This window comes from Salvelinus namaycush, chromosome 28 (assembly GCF_016432855.1).
Source record: "Salvelinus namaycush isolate Seneca chromosome 28, SaNama_1.0, whole genome shotgun sequence".
Lineage (NCBI taxonomy): Eukaryota > Metazoa > Chordata > Actinopteri > Salmoniformes > Salmonidae > Salvelinus > Salvelinus namaycush.
Window position 1 is genome coordinate 26,623,959 of NC_052334.1, and position 27,615 is coordinate 26,651,573.

Consider the following 27,615-nt stretch of genomic DNA (forward strand, 5'->3'; position numbering starts at 1 on the left):
GTTTTGGTTTCTGCCCTAGCACTACACAACTGATTCAAATAATCAAAGCTTGATCAGTTGGTTATTTGAATCAGCTGTGTAGTGCTAGGGCAGAAACCAAAATGTGCACCCAGGTAGGGCCCCAGGACCAAGTTTGTTTAACCCTGGCCTATGACTATATTTATACCACAGCTCAGACAGTCACTTCCTGACTTGTAAGTGATGTGGCGTGTTCTCAGTCTCTTAAATGTCTCCATTTCTTTTAAAGCTTCCAAGGCCTGGCAATATCTATTTTACACTACACACCAGCCACTTGGTTTCTGAATTGTTCTTATCATCAGTCATTGAGAACATTCTGTAAAAAAGGCAAGTGTCTGTGTAAACAGAAAACAAAAAGCATAGTTAAGATGTCAAGGTTTAAAAACTCTTTAAATAGTTTTTTTACACAGCATAAACAGACTTTAAGAGTGTGCGTGAATGAGATGTCAGGACAGTCATTTCATCAGTGTAACAAAGATTCAATTACCTGTACCATGAATATCTTAGGATATAGTGTTTTCACAGTCCATCTTGTGATAGGTTACAATTGTTATCTCAGAAAAAGTAAATGAAAAATACTTAATGCAACTTTTTGCCATTTATATTACAATTATTTGACAAATATTTATTGTAGGTAGAAAATAGCAAATGGTGCTTTGAGATGTACAACACCCTCTCCCTGCCCCAGACACACAACATTTAGCATCAATTATTTCACCATTTCAGCCCATGCAATAAGTCCAATGCACCTTTTGGTCTATTCAAGTATCCCTTTGCCTAGTTAACCAACACAAAACGTCTGCAGTTTAGGTTAATCAGGCAAGTATAGCTGCTGCGTGTGAAGGGCAGTAGATTGGTTTGTTTAGCCATTGACTGGGGGAGGCTGGCTCACATGTCCAGTAGCAGCACTCTGGGATCTTCTACCACAGTCTTGATCTTACGCAGGAAGGTGACCGCCTCTCTGCCGTCGATGAGGCGATGGTCGTACGTCAGAGCCACATACATCATGGGGCGGATCTCCACCTGCAGCAGAGGAAGAGGAGCTTCAGAGACAGACAAATACTGCTTCCTGTCTCTATTCCACATAAACTCAGCAAAAAAATGAATGTCCTCTCACGGTCAACTGCATTTATTTTCAGCAAACTTAATTAACATGTGTAAATATTTGTATGAACATAACAAGATTCAACAACTGAGACAAACTGAACAAGTTCCACAGACATGTGACTAACAGAAATTGAATAATGTGTCCCTGAACAAAGGGGAGAGAGGTCAAAATCAAAAGTAACAGTCAGTATCTGGTGTGGCCACCAGCTGCATTAAATACTGCAGTGCATCTCCTCCTTATGGACTGCACCAGATTTGCCAGTTCTTGCTGTGAGATGTTACCCCACTCTTCCACCAAGGCACCTGCAAGTTCCCGGACATTTCTGGGAGGGGGAATGGCCCTAGCCCTCACCCTCCGATCCAGCAGGTCCCAGACGTGCTCACTGGGATTGAGATCCGGGCTCTTCCCTGGCTATGGCAGAACACTGACATTCCTGCCTTGCAGGAAATCACACACAGAACGAGCAGTATGGCTGGTGGCATTGTCATGCTGGAGGGCCATGTCAGGATGAGCCTGCAGGAAGGGTACCACATGAGGGAGGATGTCTTCCCTGTAACGCACAGCGTTGAGATTATCTGCAATGACAACAAGCTCAGTCCGATGATGCTGTGACACACCGCCCCAGACCATGACGGACCCTCCACCTCCAAATCGATCCTGCTCCAGAGTACAGGCCTCGGTGTAATGGTGTAACGCTCATTCCTTCAACGATAAACACGAATCCGACCATCACTCCTGGTGAGACAAAACCGCGACTCGTCAGTGAAGAGCACTTTTTGCCAGTCCTGTCTGGTCCAGCGACGGTGGGTTTGTGCCCATAGGCGACGTTGTTGCCGGTGATGTCTGGTGAGGACCTGCCTTACAACAGGCCTACAAGCCCTCAGTCCAGCCTCTCTCAGCCTATTGTGGACAGTCTGAGCACTGATGGAGGGATTGTGCGTTCCTGGTGTAACTCGGGCAGTTGTTGCCATCCTGTACCTGTCCCGCAGGTGTGATGTTCGGATGTACCGATCCTGTGCAGGTGCTGTTACACATGGTCTGCCACTGCGAGGACGATCAGCTATCCGTCCTGTCTCCCTATAGCGCTGTCTTAGGAGTCTCACAGTTCGGACATTGCAATTTATTGCCCTGGGCATATCTGCAGTTCTCATGCCTCCTTGCAGCATGCCTAAGGCATGTTCACGCAGATGAGCAGGGACCCTGGGCATCTTTCTTTTGGTGTTTTTCAGAGTCGGTAGAAAGGCTTCTGTAGTGTCCTAAGTTTTCATAACTGTGACCTTAATTGCCTACCGTCTGTAAGCTGTTAGTGTCTTAACGACCGTTCCAGAGGTGCATGTTCATTAATTGTTAATGGTTCATTGAACAAGATTGGGGAACAGTGTTTAAACCCTTTACAACGTAGATCTGTGAAGTTATTTGGATTTCTACGAATTATCATCTTTGAAAGACAGGGTCCTGAAAAAGGGACATTTCTTTTTTTGCTGAGTTTATGATAAGGGGGTCTCCTGAGATATGAATCTACAATATATGGAGTAAAATCAAAGTCTACAGAACAGAGCCAACCTTGCCCCCGATGGCCACTGGCCTCTCGAAGATACCATGCATTCCCAGGATGGCAGACTGTGGAGGGTTGATGATGGGCGTGCCAAACATGGATCCAAACACGCCACCGTTGCTGATGGTGAAGGTTCCTCCATCCATGTCCTCCACGGCCAGCTCATTCTTACGGGCCTGCAATCAACATCATCAACTTAGAGAATGCACAAAGTCCAAACATAAAGTACAGCGAAATCCATGTTATCCTACCTTCTCCCCCAGCTCGTTGATGGTCTTCTCAATGTCAGCGAAGTTCATTCCCTCCACTCCACGGATGACAGGCACCACCAAGCCCTGGGAGACAGGACACATTAGATATTCAGAGTTTTGGTTCATGTACAGTACCAGTCGAGTTTGGACACACCTACTCGTTCAAGGAGTTTTCTTAATTTTTTACTATTTTCTACATTGTAGAATAATAGTGAAGACATCAACACTATGAAATAACACATATGGAATCATGTACTAAACAAAAATAAGTGTTAAACCAATTATAATATATTTTATATTTGAGATTCTTCAATGTAGCCACCCTTAGCCTTGATGACAGCTTTGCACTCTTGGCATTCTCTCAACCACCGTCATGAGGAATGCTTTTTCAACAGTATTGAAGGAGGTCCCACATATGCTGAGCACTTGTTGGCTGCTTTTCCTTCACTCTGCGGTCCAACTCATCCCAAACCATCTAATTTGGGTTGAGGTCGGGGTATTGTGGAGGTCAGGTCATCGAAATGCAGCATTCCATATTTTGATTTGTTTAACACTTTTATGGTTACTACATGATTCCAAATGTGTTATTTCATAGTTTTGATGTCTTCACTATAATTCCACAATGTAGAAAATAGTAAAAATAAAGAAAAACCCTTGAATGAGTAGGTGTGTCCAAACCTTTGACTGGTACTGTATATTAGCCCTGTTGTAAAAGTGTTCAATGTGAGTAGCCAACCATCGGCATTACCTTTGGTGTTGCTACAGCCACACTGATGTCCACGTAGTCCCTGTACACAATCTCTTTGGTTGTGTCGTCAATGACTAAAAAGAGAAACGGTATGAAAGGGATTTGAACATTTAAAATACTGTATTAACTAATAACTTTAAATCAAATTTTATTTGTCACATGCTTCGAATACAACAGGTGAAATGCTTACTTTACAAGCCCTTAACCAACAAGGAGGTTCAAGAAATAGAGTTAAGAAAATATTTACTAAATAAACTAAAGTCATTAAAAAAAATAAAAAGTAACACAATAAAACAACAATAATGAGGCTATATACAGGGGGTACCGGTACAGAGTCAATTTGGGGGGGTACAGGTTAGTCGAGGTAATTTGTACATGTAGGTAGAGGTAAAGTGACTATGCATAGATAATAAAACAGTGAGTAGGAGCAGTGTAAAAACAAAGGGGGGACATTTGATTAATTGTTCAGCAGTCTTATGGCTTGGGGGTCGAAGCTGTTAAGGAGGCTATTGGACCTAGACCTGGCGCTCCGGTATCACTTGTCAGGTGGCCATTTGAGAGAACAGTCTGCTTTGGCTTCTATGATTCACTTCCCTGAAGCCCAAAAATGTTAACCACTTCTTGACTGTGGCTAGTTTAAATAGGCCAGAGAGGCATTGGTGGAGTACACACTAAGTACGGTTGTCTATGTAAATCTCGTTCTTAACCAACTTAACCACATACGCCTGATACCAGTGGATACAAAATGTGTGTTGCCTTATTCAGACTGATATGACAAGTAAAGCAACTTCTCGGAAAGAAGAGCCCACCTCCGTTGACGGCAGGCTGTTCCATCAGAGCGTATGCTGAAGCCTTGACAAATGCAGACATGAAGCCCAGCTTGATGTTGTGTTTCTTCAGGAAAGCGTCTTTGTAGGCCTTCCTCATCTCACTGATGTTGCTGTTGAGAGAATTAGGCTCTCATATTGATGCATTACACTCAATCTTTTCAACAAAACTTTTAAAAAACTATACACATTTTTTCTGTAAAAGTTCACCTTCTCCAGATCATGGTGATTGAGTGCTATTGACACTGGGCTAATGTTTCACCATCGCTCATTTCTCCTCTGTATGATGAAAAAGGACTCTTGTATCTCTTTTTATTTGTTTGTTTTTCTGTCTCTAACCTGGTTTAAACTCTAAAGTTTCTTCACTAACGGCATTAGCCTCTCCCAAGACACTGAGAAAGGAGAGAAGAAGTGATAAAAATCTTCACTTTCCAAAACTCTCTAAATCTTACTGGCCTGTTATAAAAACCCATATCGGTTGAGGCAGCTCGTCCACTCAGAGCGCAGGTCTCTGTGGGCCCCAGTAGAGGCTCTGGTCTCCTGGTCTGACTGCTCCTTCGGCTCCAGATGAGCCCAGGCCTGGAGGTCTTCCTCCAGACCATCAATGCCAATTCAATTAGGATGCAGAGAAACCCCTGAATAGCTGAAAGCTGACACCCCACATTTGCACAGAAAATAAATCCTCAAAGTGTAATCTTTAGCACAGGGTTCATTTCCTTCTAAATTAATAAAGCCCCTGTTTTAAGAAATCTTATCTTTGTTTTCACCAATATTAGTACCAAATATTTACATTCCATCGTTTAAGAGGAGATCTGGCTTATAAAAAGCGTTTCCTATTGAGCAGATTCCAATCTCTAATCATTGTCTGTATGGCCTAAGCTTGAATAGCATTTCTTTACTACTGACCTTACTTTATCTAGACACCTTTATTTTAGACAGGACATATAATCCCTAATATAAATGTATACATTTATATAAGTGAATCTGTTGTACTGAAAGTGTAGTGGTAATGTTTAATATGTTCCGGATGAGTAATCAGCTCCCATAAGACCCATTTCCTATCTAATAATGTTACTAGAGATAGGGCTTGATAATGTAGGACAACTATTCTGTTATTGCCTACCTCATGTCGACCTCATTAAATGTTGTCAACATAGCGCAGGTGTTCTGGGCTTCCTTCAGTCTCTGGGAGATTCTCAGACGCATACGGTTCATCTTCACCTGAGACAGAAAATAGGAGAAACAACAACAAAAAAATAACACTATTTTAAGAATTTTCACAGAAATATTTTACCTTAAGAGAAAACATCACAACAGCTATGCATTCTATCAGACACTGTTTTTGTATACTCTACCAACACTATGGTCTGAGCCATTGTGAATATTAAGAATAATGTGGTTCCTTTACTGCAGTATTCCTGATTATGATGCCTCACCCTGTGCTCTGTCCTGACTGGTTTACCCCCTCCATCTGTGACAGCGGCTGGGGCAGCAGGAGCAGCAGTGGGTTTGATGGCTGAAACTGTACCGAACAGACAGGTGAACAGGAGTTGTTAGTGCCACGCCACCTCTTCTTAGCCATTACCAAGTGTCACTGTCAACAGGCAAGGGCCAAGTGATTTATCCTATTTCCATAATCAACAGTGCACACTGGACAGGCTAAATACTTCACTTGACATTGAGTTCATTGAGTGGCTGACAGACTAACCTGGTGTGGCAGAGATGGCAGCTCCTGGGACGGGTGGCACTGGGGGCATAGTGGTAGGGATGGGGCCCACTGCAGAGGGAGCAGGGGAGGGAGTTGTGGCAGCAGCATGGGGGGGTGGAGGAGCTGCTACTGCTGGGGCCTCTGCAGCTTGGGCAGCAACAGCTGAGGAGAGAAAGGTATAAGAATGCATTAGGCAATAGCAATGTGTTCACTTTGTAGGTAAGTATAATGTGTAAGTATAATCTAATAGCTCTGTAAACACATCTCCCATGCGTCTTGAATTTAGAAGATTTTTTTATGTGGTCCTACCATAGACATGGTAAACTCAGTGGTACTGACCTCCTTTCCGGAGTTTGAAGAGAGCCTGTCCTCCCTCGACCTTCTCCCCATCAAGGACCAGCAGCTCCTCAATCACCCCAGCAGCAGGAGACGGCACCTGCACGGACGTCTGTGGAGCGAGACAAAACATCAAGGACCATGCATGATACATCAAACTTTCTGTGGTTCTGTTATTCTAATCATCTACAGTCAACTGTTAGTTTACTATATAAGGCTGTTGTGAAAATAGCAGGTCAAAAGGTGAGTGATTCAGCGACCATTAAATACCTTGTCCGTCTCAATTTCACAAACCACCTCATCCTCTTTGACAGAATCACCAACCGCTGTAAAGAGAGAGTTGCATTAAGCGTGGCAAACAGAAATATCTACCTGGCTGCAACCAACATCTGAATGAGCACAAGAAACACAGAGACAAACATGTAAGTTACTGTACCTTTCTCCCACCTCACATCCCCCTCTGTGACAGACTCTGCAAATGCAGGTGTCTTTACTGTGATGACTTCATTCCCTAAAAGACAGAGACAACACAATACTGACTTAATACAACTCTTGTAGTGTTACACAGAATCACATTACTGCTTAGATCACAAGGGTCAAATAAACGGATGAGAGACCAGGCTAATACATACTGCAAGCTACAGATGTCTTGAAGTATCTGATTTGGAAGACACTGGACCTGGCTTCACATTTCCTACAAATAAAAAACAGTCAATACAGAAAGTATAACGGCATAATACAAGGCTAAAACACAGCTATAGCAATGTTCCAATGAGAAGACAGGTCAATGGTGTAGCTATAATACTTACGTAGGGTTGTTGACAGTGACACTACAGCTAGCTGACAATCCTGCAGGACAGATGACAACAGTACTCAGTTCAAGCGCAGAATCTCAAACGTCACTGAATAAAGATATAAAAAGGCAACATGCAACAATTTCAAATATTTTACTGAGCTACAGTTCATATAGGGCTCCCGAGTGGTGCGGCAGTCTAAGGCACTGCATCTCAGTGCTAGAGGCGTCACTAGACACCCTGGTTCGAATCCAGGCTGTATCACAACCGGCCATGATTGGGAGTCCCATAGGGCGGCGCACAATTGGCCCAGCATCGTCCAGGTTTGGCCGGTGTAGGCCATCATTGTAAATAAGAATTTGTTCTTAACTGGACTTGCCTAGTTAAATAAAGGTTACATTTAAAAATACAAATTAATTTAATTAAGGAAATCAGTTAAATTCATTAGGCTATGGATTTCACATGACTGGTGATACAGATATACATCAATTGGTCAAAAATACCTTAAAAAAAGGTAGGGGCGTGGATCGCAAAACCAGTCAGTATCTGATGTGACCACCGTTTGCCTCACGCACTGTGACACATCTCCATTGCATAGTTGATCAGGCTGTTGATTGTGGCCTGTGGAATGTTGTCCCACTCCTCTTCAATGGCCGTGCAAAGTTGCTGGATATTGGCGGAAACTGGAACACGCTGTTGTACATGTCGATCCAGAGCATCCCAAGCGTGCTCAATGGGTGACATGTTTGGTGAGTATGGAGGCCATGGAAGAACTGGGAATTTTTGTACAGATCCTTGTGACATGGGGCCGTGCAGGTGAGGTGATGACGGCGGATGAATGGCACGACAAATGGCCTCTGGACCTCGTCACGTATCTCTGTGCATCCAAATTGACATCGATAAAATGTAATTGTGTTCATTGTCCGTAGCTTATGCTTGCCCATACCGTAACCCCACCGCCACCATGGCACAACTTTGAAATCAGCAAACCACTCGCCCACACGACGTCATACATCTGCCCTGTACAGTTGAAACTGGGATTCATCCGTGAAGAGCACACTTCTCCAGCATGCCAGTGGCCATCGAAGGTGAGTATTTGCTCACTGAAGTAGTTTACAACGCCGAACTGCAGTCTGGTCAAGACCCTGGTGAGGATGACGAACGAGCATGCAGATAAGCTTCCCTGTGACAGTTTCTGACAGTTCTTTGATTGTGCAAACCCACAGTTTCATCAGCTTTCCGGGTGGCTGGTCTCCGATGATACCGCAGGTGAAAAAGCCAGATGTGGAGGTCCTGGGCTGGCGTCGTTACATGTGGTCTGCTGTTGTGAGGCCGGTGGGACGTACTGCCAAATTCGCTAAAACGACGTATAGTAAAGAAATGAACATAACATTATCTGACAACAGCTCTGCTGGACATTCCTGTAGTCAGCATGCCAATTGCGCTCTCCCTCAAAATTTGAGACATCTGTGGCATTGTGTTGTGACAAAACTACACATTTTAGAGTGACCTTTTATTGTCCCCAGCACAAGGTTGCATCTGTGTAATGATCATGCTGTTTATTCAGCTTCTTGATATGCCACACCTGTAAGGTGGATGGTGCATCTTGGAAAAGGAGAAATGCTAACTGACAGGAATGTAAACAAATTTGTGCACAAAATTCTAAAGAAATAAGCTTTTTGTGCATATGGAAAAATGTTGGTATATTTTATTTCAGCTCATGGGACCAACACTTTACATGTTGCATTTATATTTTTGTTCAGTATAAAGAGTTGGGTTCAACTACTGTAATTAACATGCAGTTTCAAAACACTCACCTGGCACAGCCCGCCGTGCAGACACATTGATTCCCTGTCAAAGAGAACAGTAACCTGTTAGCTATCAATATAAAGTGATCATTAAACAACTCAAAATATATATCATATGCATGTGTTATATCCCCCCCCTTCTAAAACGAGGGAGTGAAAATGCATAAAATCAACAACAGGTGTTTGTTACCAAGGACCATGTTTACAATGTTCACATGAACAGTCTGACAGACAAGACTTTGACATACTGTACCTCCCCAGTCAAAGGTCAGTAGTGGTGGAGGGGGAGGTCTACTGCCACGTTGAAAAAAAAAAAACGGGGAACTTTTTTTTTTTTACCGAGTTCACAGTTGTCTTGAAAGCGCCATTAATGCATGCGTGTTGTACCAATCGGTGACTTCAACACATGGAAACAATGTAGGCATACACTATTATACAGACAGACTGCTAGGGGATAACTATCTACTATGACTAAATATATAACGAAGTGAAAATAGATTGATAGAGGGCTGTCTTATCTGTGTATTTGAGAGTTCGACTGGTTTGTTTAATCCAGTTATGCAAAGATTGGACAGTCAATATGATGTCAAATCTGAATAAAAAAAGAACATAGCTTGTTCAAAATATAGCTAGCTAACTAGGCAAAATACAACAGTCTATCATCACAAAAATAGCTGTGTGCTAGCCAAAACTCTCAAATGACCTCAACATATCGTAGTTTGATAACGTTAGCTAAATAAACCACTGGTTGGGTAACTAGCCAACTTCGTGAAACCAAATAAAATGTTAGCTATAATCAAATTATATGGGAGATACTGCTTTAGAATTCAAAACCGGGTTGAACCAATGTCTTGCCGGGGAATCGGGTGTCATGCTGTCCTTGGCTTGCAATGTGAAGGCCTACCGTGGCCTACTGCTCAACGGGCGGCGCTTCTACACCTCTCGCTAACCTAGACCTCAACGTTGGCAGCAGCATGATGAAGCTCCGCGTGAAAGTTTTCCATTTATCTAATGCCTACCTGACGAATGACAGAGAGAGAACGTCCGAAATTTCGGCTGAGACACCGGGAGGAGGATAACATGGTGTCTGTAGTGACAGCAACCTGTCGGCGGGAGGGAATCTCCTCTCCGTAGTACGCCAAAACCTGCCAAAGGCGGAAGCAGTGTGGGAGGTACCAAGAGCCCCAACTAATGGGGGTTTGATCAAAGGGATGTCCCAAAAAGGATTCACTGTGGAAAAGCTAGTGGCCCGGTGAGTGAAAATAACTTACAATACATTTGCATAATGCATGTTTGATTTTTCCTCATCTATTCTTAAATAGGATTGGATAATTACATAATAAGATTATTCATTTGTATTTTATGTCAGTTTATTAATGTGTAATATAGCTTTTAAAAAAAATGGTAGGACCATTAAATAACGGATAATGTGATATCTAGTCTACACTCAAAAAAGTGAGTGCCTACCGGTAAACAAACTATCAGTTCAACACAAATTGTAGCATACATTTTCTTCTCATTTCATAATCAGTTTTCTTGCAAATTGTCCTCAAACTCACCACTCTGAAATATTGCCCTATTATGCCAATACATAGATTTGTTGAAAATGACAAAATAATATCTATTAAACAACTAATATGAGCTCAACTAATTAGTTCTATTGAGGATTTGTTTTGAATGATGGTGTAGGCCGTCATTGTAAATACTAATTTGTTCTTAACTGACTTGCCTAGTTAAATAACATTGAAATTAAATAAAAAATCATCCTTGGCCTCAGAGTTGAGTCAACTCCGAGGCCACGCCTCTGTTTCTTTTTGATGCATTGACAGTAGCTCCAGCTCTCATCACATTCATTTTCAGTGTATCAACCCGACTCGACTCTACTCAACGCAACAGGTAAGGTGCGCATTCTGTGTGCTCGTTTACTTTGGGACATTCTCAGGATGACAACTAAGCCTACATTTCTCAGCTACATCCTTAGTTTCACAACTAAAGGCTATGATTGTTGACGTTATTGTTAGTTGATGTCAGCATTGTCCACATGCAAATTAATTGGTTGCTTATGATTTCAGCTATGTTGAATTCTTGACGTTTTTCTGTGTATATTATTAACTCAGTAAATAAAGGCACGTTTGTTTTGTGTTTTTAGGCAAATCTTAGGCACATTTTAGGCTTATTGATTAAACATTTGACATACAAAAACTCTCAATGAGCACTTATAGACCACTTTTCACTACAGATTACAAGCTGCACTGTAACATTTTGTAATGTTTGACTTGTTTAAAAATATATTAATAACTCTATAATTGATTAACTATAGTTTTATGGATAGTTCTGTCATTTCCATGCAGATGGACGTATGCTATATTTGCTATTATGTTAGAATATCATGTCTCGTTTGGGATTGATCCAAATAAATGTACTTAATAATCATTAATTGCCTAAAGAATAAGACTCTCCTATTAGATAACCTTACTAAAAAAGTTGTAAGGATGATTCAACAAACGACAGAAAGTGTTTCCATCCAATAAAGAGGAAATAATCCATCCTCAAATTGTAAATCAAGTATAGAGACTACCAGTTCTTCAGTCACTGCCATACACCAGGTAGCCTACACAATGTGCAATGTGTTGTAAATTATACATTAAAGACGTGTTGTAAGTGGAATATGAATGACTTCACTGTATTTATTGAGGATGTCTATTTTTCCAACTTTCTGTAGTCATAGTGGTCAGAAGATTATTTTAATTTTAATTTTGTTGTGTTTCTCCCTCCAAAAAAGTTATTGCAAAGAAAATGTCCATACATATAAGGCTATTTATAAGGCTATTTACTCACTTATGTAAAACAAAAGATTTATCACATGAGGGCTTGGTGAAATATACATTCATTGTGTGTTGTTTTTATAGAATGCAAGTCTGTCATTTGTAATGTGTAATTAATAGTGATTGTGGTAAATTTGATCGATGCATGATTTTACCAGGATACATTCTTACTAGCTATCTTAACATGCTGTTTTTACAGCACACATGATCCACACATGATCCACACATGATCCACACATGGGAATAAATCAATTTACAAAGAAACTACAATTGAACGCAAATGAGAGATTAAAAACATTAATTCATTTATTTTCCCCTTAATAATATACAGTATCAGTCAAAAGTTTGCAGACACCTACTCATTCAAGGGTTTTTCTTTATTTTTTTTACTATTTTCTACATTGTAGAATAATAGTGAAGACATCAAAATGATGAAATAACACATATGGAATCATGTAGTAACCAAAAAAGTGTTAAACAAATCAAAATATAATTTATAGTTTAAATTCTTCAAAATAACCACCCTTTGCCTTGATGACAGCTTTGCACACTCTTGGCATTCTCTCAACCAGCTTCATGAGGAATCCTTTTTTAACATACTTGAAGGAGTTTCCATATATGCTGAGCACTTATTGGCTGCGTTTCCTTCCCTCTGTGGTCCAACTCATCCCAAACCATCTCAGTTGGGTTGAGGTCGGTGATTGTGGAGGCCAGGTCATCTGATGCAGCACTCCATCACTCTCCTTCAAGATCAAATAGCCCTTAGACAGCCTGGAGGTGTGTTTTGGGTCATTGTCCTGTTGAAAAACAAACAATAGTCCCACTAATCCCAAACCAGATGGGATGGCGTATCGCTGCAGAATGCTGTGGCAGCCATGCTGGTTAAGTGTGCCTTGAATTCTAAATAAATCACTGACAGTGTCACCAGCAAAGCATCCCCACACCATCACACCTCCTCCTCCATGCTTCACGGTGGGAACCACACATGCGGAGATTATCTGTTCACCTACTCTGCGTCTCACAAAGACACGGTTGGAACCAAAAATCTCAAAATTGGACTCATCAGTCCAAAGGACAGATTTCCACTGGTCTAATGTCATTGCTCATGTTTTTTGGCCGAAGCAAGTCTCTTCTTATTATTGGTGTCCTTTAGTAGTGGTTTCTTTGCAGCAATTCAACCATGAAGGCCTGATTCACGCAGTCTCCTCTGAACAGTTGATGTTTAGATGTGTCTGTTACTTGAACTCTGTGAAACATTTATTTGGGCTGCAATCTGAGGTGCAGTTAACTCTAATGAACTTATCCTCTGCAGCAGAGGTAACTCTGGGTCTTCCTTTCCTGTGGCGGTCCTCATGAGAGCCAGTTTCATCATAGCGATTGATGGTTTTTGCAACTGCACTTGAAGAAACTTTCAAAGTTCTTGAATTTACTGACATTTTCCAGATTGACTGATGTCTTGAAGTAATGATGGACTGTCGTTTCTCTTTGCTTATTTGATCTGTTCTTGCCATAATATGGACTTGGTCTTTTACCAAATAATGCTTTCTTCTGTATACCACCCCTACCTTGTCACAACACAATTGATTGGCTCAAACGCGTTAAGAAGGAAAGAAATTCCACAAATTAACTTTTAACAAGGCTCACCTGTTAATTGAAATGCATTCCAGGTGACTACCTCATGAAGCTGGTTGAGATAATGCCAAGAGTGTGCAAAGCTGTCATCAAGGCAAAGGGTGGCTACTTTGAAAAATCTCAAATCTCAAATATATTTGTTTAATACTTTTTTGGTTACAACACGATTCCATGTGTTATTTCATAGTGTTGATGTCTTCACGATTATTCTACAATGTAGAAAATAGTACAAATAAAGAAAAACCCTCGAATGAGTAGCTGTGTCAAAACTTTTGACTGGTACTGTAGATTGATCCTTTGTGTGTTTTTTCAGAATCTTTTCTTGCCTTTCATATTCTGATTAAATAATACCTTTCATGAGTGAAACTGTTATTCTTTTTATCGTTCATATTGACTATGTCCAACCCAAGATGAAAGGGAGACACAACTGTGCACTCCCCTGTGCCTTGAGTTCTTAGAGATTTCTCTTATACATCTGAGGATCTTCAAATAATGATCTACGGGCCTTTGACATTCCATGCTATGAATATGTAATAACAAGTTTGTTAACTGAGGTAGTGATTACAAGATCACAGATGAAATTTCAAGTTCTAAATATGAAATGGCAGGATCACATGTGAGGCTATTGCATTATATTTTAAATTATTTTAAATAACTGTTTATTTCTGTGCATCACTACTTTAAGGTGTCATAAGCATAATGGAAGAAGCAGATTATTGTTTCCCACCATGATTATATACATTCAATCAACTCTGTTGAATATAATTTAAGTGGCATGTAATAGAGAAATGAGGGAGCGCTGTCTACTAACATTTAGTAACCGAAGTGTTCTGGTGCAAGCCCTCTGCTCTATGTTCTGTAGGTTTAACTTGTACTTGTGCATTCTACTTTCCCCAAAACATAACAATTTGAACCCCAAATATTGTTAAGTGTTGCATACTGTTTACGGACATACCCTGTGCTATAGATGCTGTACTGAATAAGAGATTTATGGTGTATTCAGGTTTTATCCTTTACTTTTCAGATACCTGCATTTCCAGAGCAGTCTGTGGTCCGTTCATCTCATTGTGACTCACTCTAAGGTGTCCCGACACAGCAATAAAAAGGTTTACAGTGAGCATGAACCTAAGCCTTCCTGACCAGAACATGCACAACGCCAGTGACGGCGGTGTGGAGGATGACAAGGCTGGGCTCATGATCCCCTGCTTCCGCAGAAACATGTACGATGAGCCTCTAACCTCATATTCCAATGGATCCATCATTTCCCACCTCCTGCGCAAAACTGTCCAAAACAAGAGGGCTCTGGACGAAAGCCACTTCTACCTACCGACCTCGGCTGTGTCCAGCTCCACCATGGCTGACTCCAGTCAGGAGGACCAGAGCAGTGTCTCCTCCAAGGACAGCGCAGCGGAATTTGCATCCCCAGGCAGTCACCTCTCAAACGGAGCCAGCCCTGAGGGGGACAGGCCGCTGAGTGATCACCTCCAGGCCAAGCGTGCCCGTGTGGAGAACATAATCCGAGGCATGGCGGGGTCTCCCAACAGCAGGCTCCATGGTGACAGTGAGAGGGCCGTGTCAGACACCAGGGAGGCTAGAGAGGCCTACAGGGAGAACAAACGCAAACAGAGGCTCCCCCAGCATCAGGAGCACAGTCTCAATGCTGCTGCTCCGGCTAACAGAGGCAGCAGTAGCAGCAGTGGCAGCAGCAGTAAGGATGAAGAGTGCAACAAGCTCAAGGAGCAGCTCCAGAGCATGCAGAGACTCCTGAGACAGCTCCAGGAGAAGTTCTTGCAGGTTTATAACCAGGAAGACACTGAGCGTGAGGACAGAGATGGCACAGGCACAGCCAGCACTGCAAAACATGATGACACCACACCAAGCAAAGAGTCTGGGTTACGTAAAAACATGGATGAAGAGTTAGAGAGGAAGCATGACGGAGCTAAAGGGGACTGTAAGGACAGAGTGAAGAAAGACGGAAGTTTTCTGACACATCAAAAGGAAGGCAAGAACCTACAGGAGACTCTGAAGCATGAGCTCTCCAAAGCGGTGAGTGACAGTGTAGATATGGTGTTCAAGAAACTCTCCTCCACGGGGCTCAACCAGTCATCCTATCAGCGCATGTGTCACACCCCGGAGAACATCGACTTGGGAGTTGAGAGGAAGAGCCAGGTAGCCTGTAACCAGGAGCAATCACACACTGAGGAGCCAGTCAAACCCCAGGCTCTAGAGTACTACGAGAGCACTGAGCCTTGCAGCCCTGAGGATCAGACCGAGGCTCTGTCTCTTGTGGTCCGTAAGCCGCTCCTAAGCCAGCTTAGCTCAGTTACCCCGACGGTGAAGAGGCCCTACCCCTTACACCATTCTCCATTCCAGTTTAACTACAGCACACCTCTCCATGACAGTCAAATCCTGGAACACCTCCTCAAATACGGGCCCCACACTAACTTCGGAGGTCTCCCATGCGTGCCCCCATCCATGGACAGAACCTCCCCAGACTCGGTGGAGCTGCCCTGGGATGCCATCGCCATGAGGTCCAAAGTGACATCCAGCCACCTGACCCACCACCCTCGCACATCAGGCCTAGGACCAGTGACCGTGGACAGTCTGTGTCTCCCTCATGTCAAGATGGAGTGTGGGGACATGCAGAGCATGGCAGAGAGAAACTCCTACATGTCTCTGAATATATCCTTTTACTGGCCTAAAAAATCTCATAGTGTGGTAGTGTTCCAGCTAACATTTGTCAGCATATAGATTTAGTCATGTAGAATTGCATTTACAAGTATATAGTCTATGGATGTATGCATTAAATGTTTCATAGAATATCAATTTTTTTCACTGACATAATGACATAGAGCATTATGTACACTGTATTAATAATCCTAGATGTGTTTACTAATATTGAGTTATCTGATATTATGTATCTACATTCATTATAAAATCCACTATACAAACTCCCTCTGTTTTGCTTCCCAGTTGAACAATGATTCGTTGAGGTTCAGTGCAGCGTGCGCAGTTCCATTAATACAGACTTCAAGGATCATCTTTTCTTTGATCTCGCTAACCCAAAATAAAATTATAGCATCTTCTTTAATCTGAGCAGAGTAATGACTTTAAGTCTAGAAAAAGACAAATAAAAAGGAATACAAGGCTTTGATAAGAATTGTCATGAACAAAAGCCAATTTTCAAAGGCATTGAAAGCTTCTGTTTCTGTCCAGGAAACAGTGTTTTTTCAGACTTGAAAAGGTGCAGAATATATTTCTCTATCATCAGTGCGATAGGAGTGCATCTGAAAGGTCAGAGCTGAGTGCCTGTGGAAAGCAGAAGTGCCTCCCTACCAGAACACTTGTCTTCTTGAGTATATATTGGATACATACACAGCCATCAAAAGATGTGTTTATACACTCAAAAAACATTCCAACAATAAATATAATCCAGTGAGAGTATATTCAATGACACCACTCTGCATTTTATCATGATTATGATCACTTTAATCATAAATTAATATAATCACATTGTCAAATGAAACATGAATAATTATTTCCATAATCATTATGATAGAATCATGCTAATAGCCCCCTGCTGCTGTTGTTAAGCATTGTTTGATCACTGGATACGTTACCGGCACATCACAGGTAAACTGTAGTAAGCCAACTCCTGTGCCATATTTCTTTTTCACCTCTACTGAACAACTCTAAGTGATGTGAAGATTGTGCCCGTGGTCAGAAGTGGTCATTGTCCTTAGTTGTAAGGATTTGGAGAAGAATTGTATTAGGCTCTCTGAGGATATGCTTTATCTTTACTGTACAAAGAGCTATGGTTCTCTTTGAACAATTTCTCATCAATCTTTCATTCCAACTTCCTTATTTCAAAGGTTGGATTCCCTAATAAATGTATAGTGTGCTGTGACCTGCTGATAAGGAAGTATTACCTAAGGCGTGGCCGTGGGCTACAGAAAGAAAGACCTCTGAAGATCTAGTTGAATAGAAACTTTGCTTGAGGTATGATTTTATTTGTAACATGATGAAGCAGATTAATACAAAAAAAATCATACTTCAAGCAACGTTTCTAGCTCGAAGATGTCTTCAAATGATCAAGTAACTAGTTACTATTCAAAGCATTTTCCAAACAATCACCATCACCACCGCTAGGCATTAGGTGTAAGAGCCGCAGTGACTAATTCAAATCCCTAATCTAGTTCATAATGTTGTAGGGTCATTATTGACTTCCTGGTTACCACAGAGCTGTTATTTAGTGTCATTCATTTTAATTGGAGACAGAGGCAATTCAGTATTCTAATCTATTAACACTTTGTACAGTGTATGTGAACTGTATTTAATTGTGATCGACTGACAGAACTTGTGGCCTTAACACATTGACACATTCAGGAAGGCCTAACCCCCAACCATCTGAAGAAAGCTAAGCTGATGTTCTTCTACACCCGTTATCCCAGCTCCAATGTGCTGAAAACCTTCTTTCCAGATGTCAAGGTAAGCTAACACAATATTAACATTATGTTTAACATAATTAATGATAATTAAACATAATTAACATGATTAACATAATTAACATTATGTTATTTCATGTTAATGGGTTTGTTCTATGTTCACCATATTTGCCTGCAGAATACTTGTTGATGTATTTTTGGGACAGAATGAGCAGTAGGTCGGAGGAAGGAAACAAAAGAACACATGGCTTAGAAAAACAAAGCTGTTAAGCCAGTAGCATGTCCTGGGGCATAGACCAGGGAGATAGAGGGGCATTCTTTCTTTAAAAAGCCACTCTAGTCAGCAAATGGAGTGACAAAAGACTGTAATAAAGCCACTGTCACTTCTGCGTCAATACAGGGCAGGTTTTAGACATGCATGCAGGCAGGCTGTTAGGCGAGCACTGGGCCTAACCACAGCATCCTGTATTTCTGTGTGCCCTGTGTGTTTCCTCTCCTGTCCCCTCTCCTTCCACCGTGGCCGGGACATGTCCTGCTAGGGCCAGTCTGTGTCTGGGGCCCAGGCCTGGCCTCCACACTACTCTGACCCTAGGGTCATAAGGGAGGCCTGCAGCCAGCAGCCTACTGCGTCTCCTCCTTGCCCACGACCCTGTGGTGGGAAGTGGCACTGAACAAAAGACAGTTCTAATCCTGGTGTCTGATTCCATCCTATCAGGCAGAGTCACTGAGAGGGAAGCTTCCTTCTGTCCTTGCGCTGCACTGTGGCTTTCTCACTGTCTGATAGCAGCAGAGAAAATAAACGTCTTTGATGCCTGCCCAGCCCTTGGGCATTTTTTTCTTTCTTTCTGGATGAAGAGATAGAATAACCAGGCTAATGTCAAGACTGAGTTTAGAAACACATGGCTTTGACAGATGTTTTTTTATTCAGTAAGTTGGTGGGAAAAGATCAGAGCAATTAACTTTGAATAAAATGACAGACCAACACAATCCATATTGCTTGCATACAGTACCAGTCAAAAGTGTGGACACACCTACTCATTCAAGGGTTTTACTTTATTTGTACTATTCCCTACATTGTAGAATAATAGTGAAGACATCAAAACAATGAAATAACACATATGGAATCACGTAGTAACCCAAAAATATATTTTAGATTTTAGATTCTTCAAAGTAGCCACCCTTTGCCTTGATGACAGCTTTGCACACTCTTGGCATTCTCTCAACCAGCTTCATGAGGAATGCTTTTCCAACAGTCTTGAAGGAGTTCCCACATATGCTGAGCACTTGTTGGCTGCTTTTCCTTCACTCTGCGGTCCAACTCATCCCAAACCATCTCAATTGAGTTGAGGTTGGGTGATTGTCGACTATGTATATACTGAATATAGATTTTTATTCACTTGTGGAAGGTTTCACCCAAAACAACACATTTATATTCCAGCTCAGATTTGTAAATCGATATGAAAAAGAGAGAAGACACGGTTTTGACACAGAGTAGGATCTCGATCATCTTGCATCAACTTGATTATTTGGTCGATAAAGACATGTAATCTGAGTAAACGATGTCAGTCAATTTTTCTCAACTTGTTGTCCCCTTGTGTCTCTAGTTCAATCGATGCATCACCTCTCAGCTCATCAAGTGGTTCAGTAACTTCCGGGAGTTCTACTACATCCAGATGGAGAAGTTTGCCCGCCAGGCCATAGTTGACGGGGTCAATGATGTGAAAGACATGTCCATCAGCAGAGACTCTGAGCTGTTCAGAGCCCTCAACATGCACTACAACAAAGCCAATGACTTCCAGGTAAGTCAAAATGTGTTTATCTTACCATATGTATGGTCAGTTCCTCCCCTGGTATCCAATGTAACTATATACTGTATGTAAGCTCGTCAATGTTTTTCCATGATTTTAGATTATTACATATTAGATTAACATACTCCCTTTCCAAAGTAAATTGCAATACGTATTCAAAGGAAATATGGTCAATGCTGACTGAATTATCTTTATGTATGGAAACAGTGTGTTCATTCTGCTTTCATCAGCACTCCTCAGTTGATGCAGCCAATGCTGTGCTTTTTGCCCTGAAACTAAAATTAGTCATAAAGTGAGGAAAACAATGAAGTTGTTTAGGCATGAATGTGATAAATGACACATTGATGTAGTATTAGGGTAATACACCTTCATTAGCATATCAGAGAATTCTCCTCCCAGTCCTCCTCCTGTTCCTGATCTGGTCTGGTCAGTAATCTCCTACCTCTGTGGTTCTGGTCTGGTCAGCTATCTCCTAGTTGTGGTCACGTATGACTGTGTCCTTGCCCTGACCCATGTGTCACTGCACCTGTGGCTGCACAGCCTTTGCAGCCATTATCTAAACTCTAGAGCAATGCTTTATCAAACTGTGGGAAGAGGAAGCTGCAGAATCCCACTAAAACAACTCGGGATTAGAGGACCAGTACGCCTGAGCGAGGCTCAGATTGCTACTGATGCGGAATGCTGAGAAAGATGCTGTGAATTCCGAGGGAGAAGGCTGATTGGTGGGAAAGAACCAAGACCGTTTTCTTTACCTTGGGACTAAGACATTCCTTTCCCAGGGATGCTTTGTGTCGGGAGATGAGGAAAAAAAAAGTTATGCCAACAACTGGACTGTTAGCGGGTCTATGGGAAATAATGGCACCGAATAGATTCTTGTCCCAGCATCCAAGCCTGATCTGTGTTGATCTGTGTTGAGAACAGGGTGAAATTCCTGGGAAGGCTTGGTGCTTTCGCTCTTTCCGAACAGCTAAGTTCAAGGCTACAAAGTCAAAGCAGAATCCCACTACAGACAGCTAATGATTCTGACATTGTATTTGTTTTATGAGCATAGAGAACAAAGTGTGAAGGAGCTGTCTGTTTTGAAGTGAGTAAGGGTGTTAAAAATGTCCTTGTAGGCAGGGCCGGATTAAGAAATCATAGGCCCCGGGGCTTTGTTTTTTTTATAGGCACCCCAAACTTTGCTTTCCAAACTGTACGTTTTACCCGCGATTATATTTTGAAATCTGCAAGGCAAACCGAAAGCCGCAACCAACCATAGAAAAATAATCCATAGATGGCAGTTCCCATTCAAGTCAGGACTGGTATCCATTGCTACTGTACCCATGAGTTTAACAGTCAAATTGCCGGTGTAAGAAGTTACTAAACCCTTCTATGGATTGTATGTCTATGGCCACAATGCAACAAGCTGTATATTTAGCGCATGCTCCCCAAACTGCAGTCTTCCCAACTGTAGACATACTGGGAACTGCCAAAATAAAGGAAACACTTAAGTCAATGAGGCATATAAAGTATACAGTGCATTCGGAAAGTATTCAGACCCCTTGATTTTTTCCCACATTTTGTTACGTTACAGCCTTATTCTAAAATGTATTCAATTGTTTATTTCCCTCATCAATCTACACACTATACCCCAAAATGACAAAGCAAAAACAGGTTATTAAAAAACTTAAATGTACATTTAGTACTTTGTTGAAGTACCTTTGGCAGCGATTACAGCCTCGAGTCTTCTTGGGTATGACGCTACCAGCTTGGCACACCTGTATTTGGGGAGTTTCCCCCATTCTTCTCTGCCGATCCTCTCAAGCCCTGTCATGTTGGATGTGGAGCGTCGCTACACAGCTATTTTCAGGTCTCTCCAGAGATGTTCGATCTGGTTCCAAGTCCGAGCTCTGGTTGGGAGACTCAAGGACATTCAGGAACTTGTCCCGAATCCACCTGCATTGTCTTGGATGGGTGCTTAGGGCCGTTGTCCTGTTGGAAGGTGAACCTTCGCCCCAACCCGCTCTGGAGCAGGTTCTCATCAAGGGTCTCTCTGTACTTTGCTCTGTTCATTGTTCCCACAATCCTGACTAGTCTCCCAGTCCCTGCCGCTGAAAAACATCCCCACAGCATGATGCTGCCACCACCATGCTTCACTGTAGGGATGGTGCCAAGTTTCCTCCAGACGTGACGCTTGGCATTCAGGCCAAAGAGTTCAATCTTGGTTTCATCAGACCAGAGATTCTTGTTTCCCATGGTCTAAGAGTCCTTTAGGTGCCTTTTGGCAAACTCCAAGCGGGCTGTCATGTGCCTTTTACTGAGGAGTGGTTTCCGTCTGGCCACTCTACCATAAAGGCTTGACTGGTGGAATGCTGCAGAGATGGTTGTCCTTCTGGAAGGTTCTCCCATCTCCACAGAGGATCTCTGGAGCTCTGTCAGAGTGACCATCAGGTTCTTGGTCACCTCCCTGACCAAGGCCTTTCTCTCCCGATTGCTCAGTTTGGCCAGGCGGACAGCTCTAGGAAGAGTCTTGGTGGTTCCAAACTTCTTCCATTTAAGAATGATGGATGCCACTGTGTTCTTAGGGACCTTCAATGCGGCAGAAATGACACAATCCTGTCTCGGAGCTCTTACGGACAATTCCTTCAACCTCATGGCTTGGTTTTTGCTCTGACATGCACTGTCAACTGTGGGACCTAATATAGACAGGTGTGTGCCTTTCCAAATCATGTCCAGTGAATTGAATTTACCACAGGTGGACTCCAATCAAGTTGTAGAAACATTTCAAGGATGATCAATGGAAAAAGGATGCACCTGAGCTCAATTTTTGATTCTCATAGCAACGGGTCTGAAAACGTATGTAAATAAGGTATTTCTGTTTTTAATATTTAATAAATTCGCAAAAATGTCTACAAAACTATTTTCACTTTGACATTATGGGGTATTGTGTGTATTTTTTAATTTATTTAATCCACTTTAGAATAAGGCTGTAACTTAACAAAATGTGGAAAAAGGGTAGGGGTCTGAATACTTTCCTGGCATGGTTTAGGTTCTCTTGTAGAGTCTATGCCAAGGTGCACTGAAGCTGTTCTGGCAGCTCGTGGTGGCCCAACATCCTTTTAAGACACTCTATGTTGGTGTTTCCTTTATATTGGCAGATACCTGTATGTGCTTGTGATAAGGCTGTCTACACTTATTGAGAATGGGTTATTCCTGTGGTTGGTGGTTGCAGTAAAAAAAATATATATATATATATACCACATATATAATATATACCACATATATAATATATACAGTATATACAGTACCAGTCAAAAGTTTGGACAAACCTACAATTGAAGTCGGAAGTTTACATACACTTAGGTTGGAGTCATTAAAACTCGTTTTTCAACCACTCCACAAATTTCTTGTTAACAAACTATAGTTTTGGCAAGTCAGTTAGGACATCTACTTTGTGCATGACACAAGTAATTTTTCCAACAATTGTTTACAGACAGATTATTTCACTTATAATTCACTGTATCACAATTCCAGTGGATCAGAAGTTTACATACACTAAGTTGACTGTGCCTTTAAACAGCTTGGAAAATTCCAGAAAATTATGTCATGGTTTTAGAAGCTTCTGATAGGCTAATTAACATAATTTGAGTCAATTGGAGGTGTACCTGTGGATGTATTTTAAGGCCTACCTTCAAACTCAGTGCCTCTTTGCTTGACATCATGGGAAAATCTAAATAAATCAGCCAAGACCTCAGAAAAAATTGTAGACCTCCACAAGTCTGGTTCATCCTTGGGAGCAATTTCCAAACGCCTGAAAGTACCACGTTCATCTGTACAAACAATAGTACGCAAGTATTAACACCATGGGACCACGCAGCCATCATACCGCTCAGGAAGGAGACGCGTTCTCCTAGAGATGAATGTACTTTGGTGCGAAAGTGCAAATCAATCCCAGAACAACAGCAAAGGACCTTGTGAAGATGCTGGAGAAAACAGGTACAAAAGTATCTATATCCACAGTAAAACGAGTCCTATATCGACATAACCTGAAAGGCCGCTCAGCAAGGAAGAAGCCACTGCTCCAAAACCGCCATAAAAAAAGCCAGACTACGGTTTGCAACTGCACATGGGGACAAAGATCGTACTTTTTGGAGAAATGTCCTCTGGTCTGATGAAACAAAAATATAACTGTTTTGCCATAATGACCATCGTTATGTTTGGAGTAAAAGTTAAAGCTTGGTCGCAAATGGGTCTTCCAAATGGACAATGACCCCAAGCATACTTCCAAAGTTGTGACAAAATGGCTTAAGGACAACAAAGTCAAGGTATTGGAGTGGCCATCACAAAGCCCTGACTTAAATCCTATTGAATATTTATGGGCAGAACTGAAAAAGTGTGTGCGAGCAAGGAGGCATACACACCTGACTCAGTTACACCAGCTCTGTCAGGAGGAATGGGCCAAAATTTACCAAACTTATTGTGGGAAGCTTGTGGAAGGCTACCCGAAACATTTGACCCAAGTAAAACAATTTAAAGGCAATGCTACCAAATACTAATTGAGTGTATGTAAACTTCTGACCCACTGGGAATGTGATGAAAGAAATAAAAGCTGAAATAAATAATTCTCTCTACTATTATTCTGACATTTCACATTCTTAAAATAAAGTGGTGATCCTAACTGACCTAAGACAGGGAATTTTTACTCTGATTAAATGTCAGGAATTGTGAAAAACTGAGTTTAAATGTGTATGGCTAAGCTGTATGTGAACTTCTGACTTCAACTGTACACATTCAAGGGTTTTTCTTTATTTTTTAAAACTATTTTCTACATTGCATTGTAACTAAGAAATAACACATTGAATCATGTAATAACCAAAAAAGTGTTAAACAAATCTAAATATGTGTTATATTTTAGATTCTTCAAAGTAGCCACCCTTTGCCTTGATGACAGCTTTGCACTCTTGGCATTTTCTCAACCAGCTTCATGAGGAATGCTTTTACAACAGTCTTGAAGGAGTTCCCACATATGCTGAGCACTTGTTGGCTGCTTTTCCTTCACTCTGCGGTCCAACTCATCCCAAACCATCTCAATTGGGTTGAGGTCGGGTGATTGTGGAGGCCAGATCATTTGATGCAGCACTCCATTTTTGTATTTGTATTTATTATGGATCCCCATAATAAATACAAAATGGTGGAGTGTGGACCTTCTTCCTGGGGTCCAGCAAAATTAAGGCAATTAATACAATTTTAAAAACATTACAATACATTCAGACTGTGTGCCCTCAGGCCCCTACTCCACCACTACCACATATATACAGTACAAAATCCATGTGTACGTGTGTGTATAATGCCCATGTTATCGTGTGTGTGTGTGAATGCGCCTATGTTTGTGTTGTTCCATAAGGTGTTTTTTTATCTGTTTTTTAATCTATTTTTACTGCTTGCATGAGTTACTTGATGTGGAATAGAGTTCCATGTAGTCACAGCCTGGAGGTGTGTTTTGAGTCATTGTCCTGTTGAAAAATAAATGATAGTCCCACTAAGTGCAAACCAGATGGGATGGCATATCGCTGCAGAATGCTGTGGTAGCCATGCTGGTTAAGTGTTCCTTGAATTCTAAATAAATCACCGACAGTGTCACCAGCAAAGCACCCCCACACCATCACACCTCCTAAAAGTTAAAAGTAACTTTTAACAAGAAACACCTGTTAATTGAAATGCATTCCAGGTGACTACCTCATGAAGCTGGTTGAGAGAATGCCAAGAGTGTGCAAAGCTGCCATCAAGGCAAAGGGTGGCTACTTTGAAGAATCTGAAATATAAAATATATTTTGATTTGTTTAACACTTTTTTGGTTACTACATGATTCCATATGTGTTATTTCACTATTATTATTCTACAATTTAGAAAATAGTAAAAATAAAGACAAGTCCTGGAATGAGTAGGTGTGTCCAAACTTTTGACTGGTACTGTATATATACACAGTATTATTATTGTTATTATTATCATTATTATTATTTTTATTCCCCCTTGGGCCCCCCATTAGCCTGGGCCCAGGGGCTTCACTCCCGGTAAGCCCCTGTTTTAATCCGGCCCTGCTTGTAGGTCCAGGTTCCAGAGTGTTGGTTCAGAGCACTGTACAAAAGAGTTATGTAAACAATGAGACAACACACTTCCCATCCACTGTGGTGGTTTGTCACTCACATCAAAGAAGCTGTTGGTTTAGATTTTGCTTGGTTCCAGTGCAGGTAATTCATTGAGACTTGGCTTTAAGCACAACATCGTGTTTGATCCCTCTACCAACAGGTTCCTGAGAGATTCCTTGAGGTTGCTGAAATTACTCTCCAAGAGTTTTTCAACGCCATTTCTACTGCCAAAGATTCTGACCCCTCTTGGAAGAAGGCAATCTACAAGGTCATCTGTAAACTGGACAGTGATGTCCCAGATGAGTTCAAGTCATCCATCTGCCTATAGACAGAGCAAACAATAGCCATGCTCGAGGAATGAAGGACATTTGCAGTCATACAATGACAATAAGTGCTAATTTTAACACATCTTGCCAATAAATTGAGTTTAGTGAGAGAATCAAGGAACAAATGGATTATGTTGTAAATGACATATTATACACTGCAGTATAGGAGCCTACTTACTGCACTTACAGCTTTTTACAGTCTCAGTGATCTTTTAGAGCACTGCTCCAGCTCCCTCCTAGGAGTTTTTTAAAACTTAGCTGACAGCAGATCGCAGTGTGTCTGTGTATCTCCATAAGGATTCAATTAAGACAAGATGTAGTTGCATGTTTGTAGATGTAGTGATATTTAAGGGCAGTGGTTTAGTACTGTAGTGTACTTGCTAGGTCTGATAGACTTACAAATAAATGTGAACAAAATGGTACTTTCTATACATATTTGACTTATGGTTCCTAATGGACATGCGGTTTTGGATGATTCTGAGAGAAAGACATACTGTGGTAATAGTTTATTTTTATTTTGTAGCAAGTGTTTTATGTAAATGTGAATACGCTAAATGTATTAACCTAATAGCATGTAAATATTGCAAATGACCACAAAGAACCAATTGTTTGAGAAAAAATTGTATGTACAAAAAAGTACAAAGTTATGTTTAGATGTTTTGTGCCTATTTCTATAGTCTATTGCCTATTGTCAACTCAATTCTATAGACACCATATTCTGAGTGGTTATTTGATAGTCCTGCTGATAGAATAAAGCTGCACTTACTTCATCTTGAGACTTCTTGTTTTTATATCACTGATTGTAAGTCACTCTGGATGAGGTTGTCTAATGATTTAAATATAAATAGATGGAAATAATCACTATTTTATTTTATTGAATTATTTCACAATTCATTTCAGGCATCACCAAACATTTAGTAAATTTAGTTCATGTTTTTACTACTACTGTTTGTATCACCAAATTGAAAGTATTCTGCCTCAATTCCGAGCCGCTAAGGTGCCACTAATCCATGTCATAAAGACATCTGTTTAAAGTCCTACAGACTACGCTGCTCACATTGCATTAATTGTGTGGGCAGTGTGGATGCGAACAACTGCCATGTCTTAAAAACAGACACAATGCATTCCCTCCTAATGAGTAATGCCCAATGTGACCTCATATCAGAGTTGTGCCACCAAAGCAAAATTCCACAAACCCGTTGACTTTTTCTTCCAGGCACCGGCTTGCTCAAAGCGTGTTAATCACTTCACAAAGACACACACACGCTGACCCACAGATATACACACACGGTGACACCACA

General features: G+C 41.4%; 2 protein-coding genes across 3 annotated transcripts; one reads left to right on the forward strand and one right to left on the reverse strand.

Moving 5' to 3' along the window:
• Positions 1-381: 381 nt before the first annotated feature.
• On the reverse strand, positions 382-10,315 carry LOC120023540 (dihydrolipoyllysine-residue succinyltransferase component of 2-oxoglutarate dehydrogenase complex, mitochondrial-like). Its single transcript, XM_038967571.1, has 15 exons — positions 10,173-10,315; positions 9,163-9,196; positions 7,361-7,400; positions 7,184-7,245; positions 6,988-7,062; positions 6,822-6,877; positions 6,555-6,663; positions 6,216-6,377; positions 5,944-6,029; positions 5,631-5,728; positions 4,490-4,620; positions 3,681-3,754; positions 2,933-3,016; positions 2,690-2,857; positions 382-1,041 (listed from the first exon to the last, which is right to left on the reverse strand). The coding sequence occupies exons 1-15, from the start codon at positions 10,233-10,235 to the stop codon at positions 907-909; spliced, it is 1,377 nt and encodes a 458-aa protein (XP_038823499.1). The 5' UTR covers positions 10,236-10,315; the 3' UTR covers positions 382-906.
• prox2 (prospero homeobox 2) lies at positions 9,508-27,078 on the forward strand. 2 transcript variants are annotated; one of them, XM_038967569.1, is made up of 6 exons: positions 9,508-10,405; positions 10,931-11,049; positions 14,635-16,292; positions 17,991-18,098; positions 19,660-19,854; positions 26,149-27,078. In XM_038967569.1, exons 3-6 carry the CDS (start codon positions 14,730-14,732, stop codon positions 26,314-26,316), a joined length of 2,034 nt encoding a protein of 677 aa, XP_038823497.1. In that variant the 5' UTR covers positions 9,508-10,405; positions 10,931-11,049; positions 14,635-14,729; the 3' UTR covers positions 26,317-27,078. The 2 variants fall into 2 exon arrangements, with proteins under 2 accessions (XP_038823497.1, XP_038823498.1); XM_038967570.1 differs by lacking the exon at positions 10,931-11,049.
• Positions 27,079-27,615: the final 537 nt, after the last annotated feature.

Bases quoted from the DNA above. Each gene is read 5' to 3' on its own strand.
- LOC120023540 (XM_038967571.1), bottom strand. From the start codon at position 10,235: ATGTTATCCTCCTCCCGGTGTCTCAGCCGAAATTTCGGACGTTCTCTC. The intron at 7,063-7,183 runs GTATGTATTAGC...TCTGTCTTTTAG, and splicing joins CAAGACATCTGTAGCTTGCA to GGAATGAAGTCATCACAGTA. The intron at 5,729-5,943 runs GTGAGGCATCAT...TTTCTGTCTCAG, and splicing joins CAGTCAGGACAGAGCACAGG to GTGAAGATGAACCGTATGCG.
- prox2 (XM_038967569.1), top strand. From the start codon at position 14,730: ATGAACCTAAGCCTTCCTGACCAGAACATGCACAACGCCAGTGACGGC. The intron at 16,293-17,990 runs ATATCCTTTTAC...ACACATTGACAC, and splicing joins ACTCCTACATGTCTCTGAAT to ATTCAGGAAGGCCTAACCCC. The intron at 19,855-26,148 runs GTAAGTCAAAAT...CTCTACCAACAG, and splicing joins ACAAAGCCAATGACTTCCAG to GTTCCTGAGAGATTCCTTGA.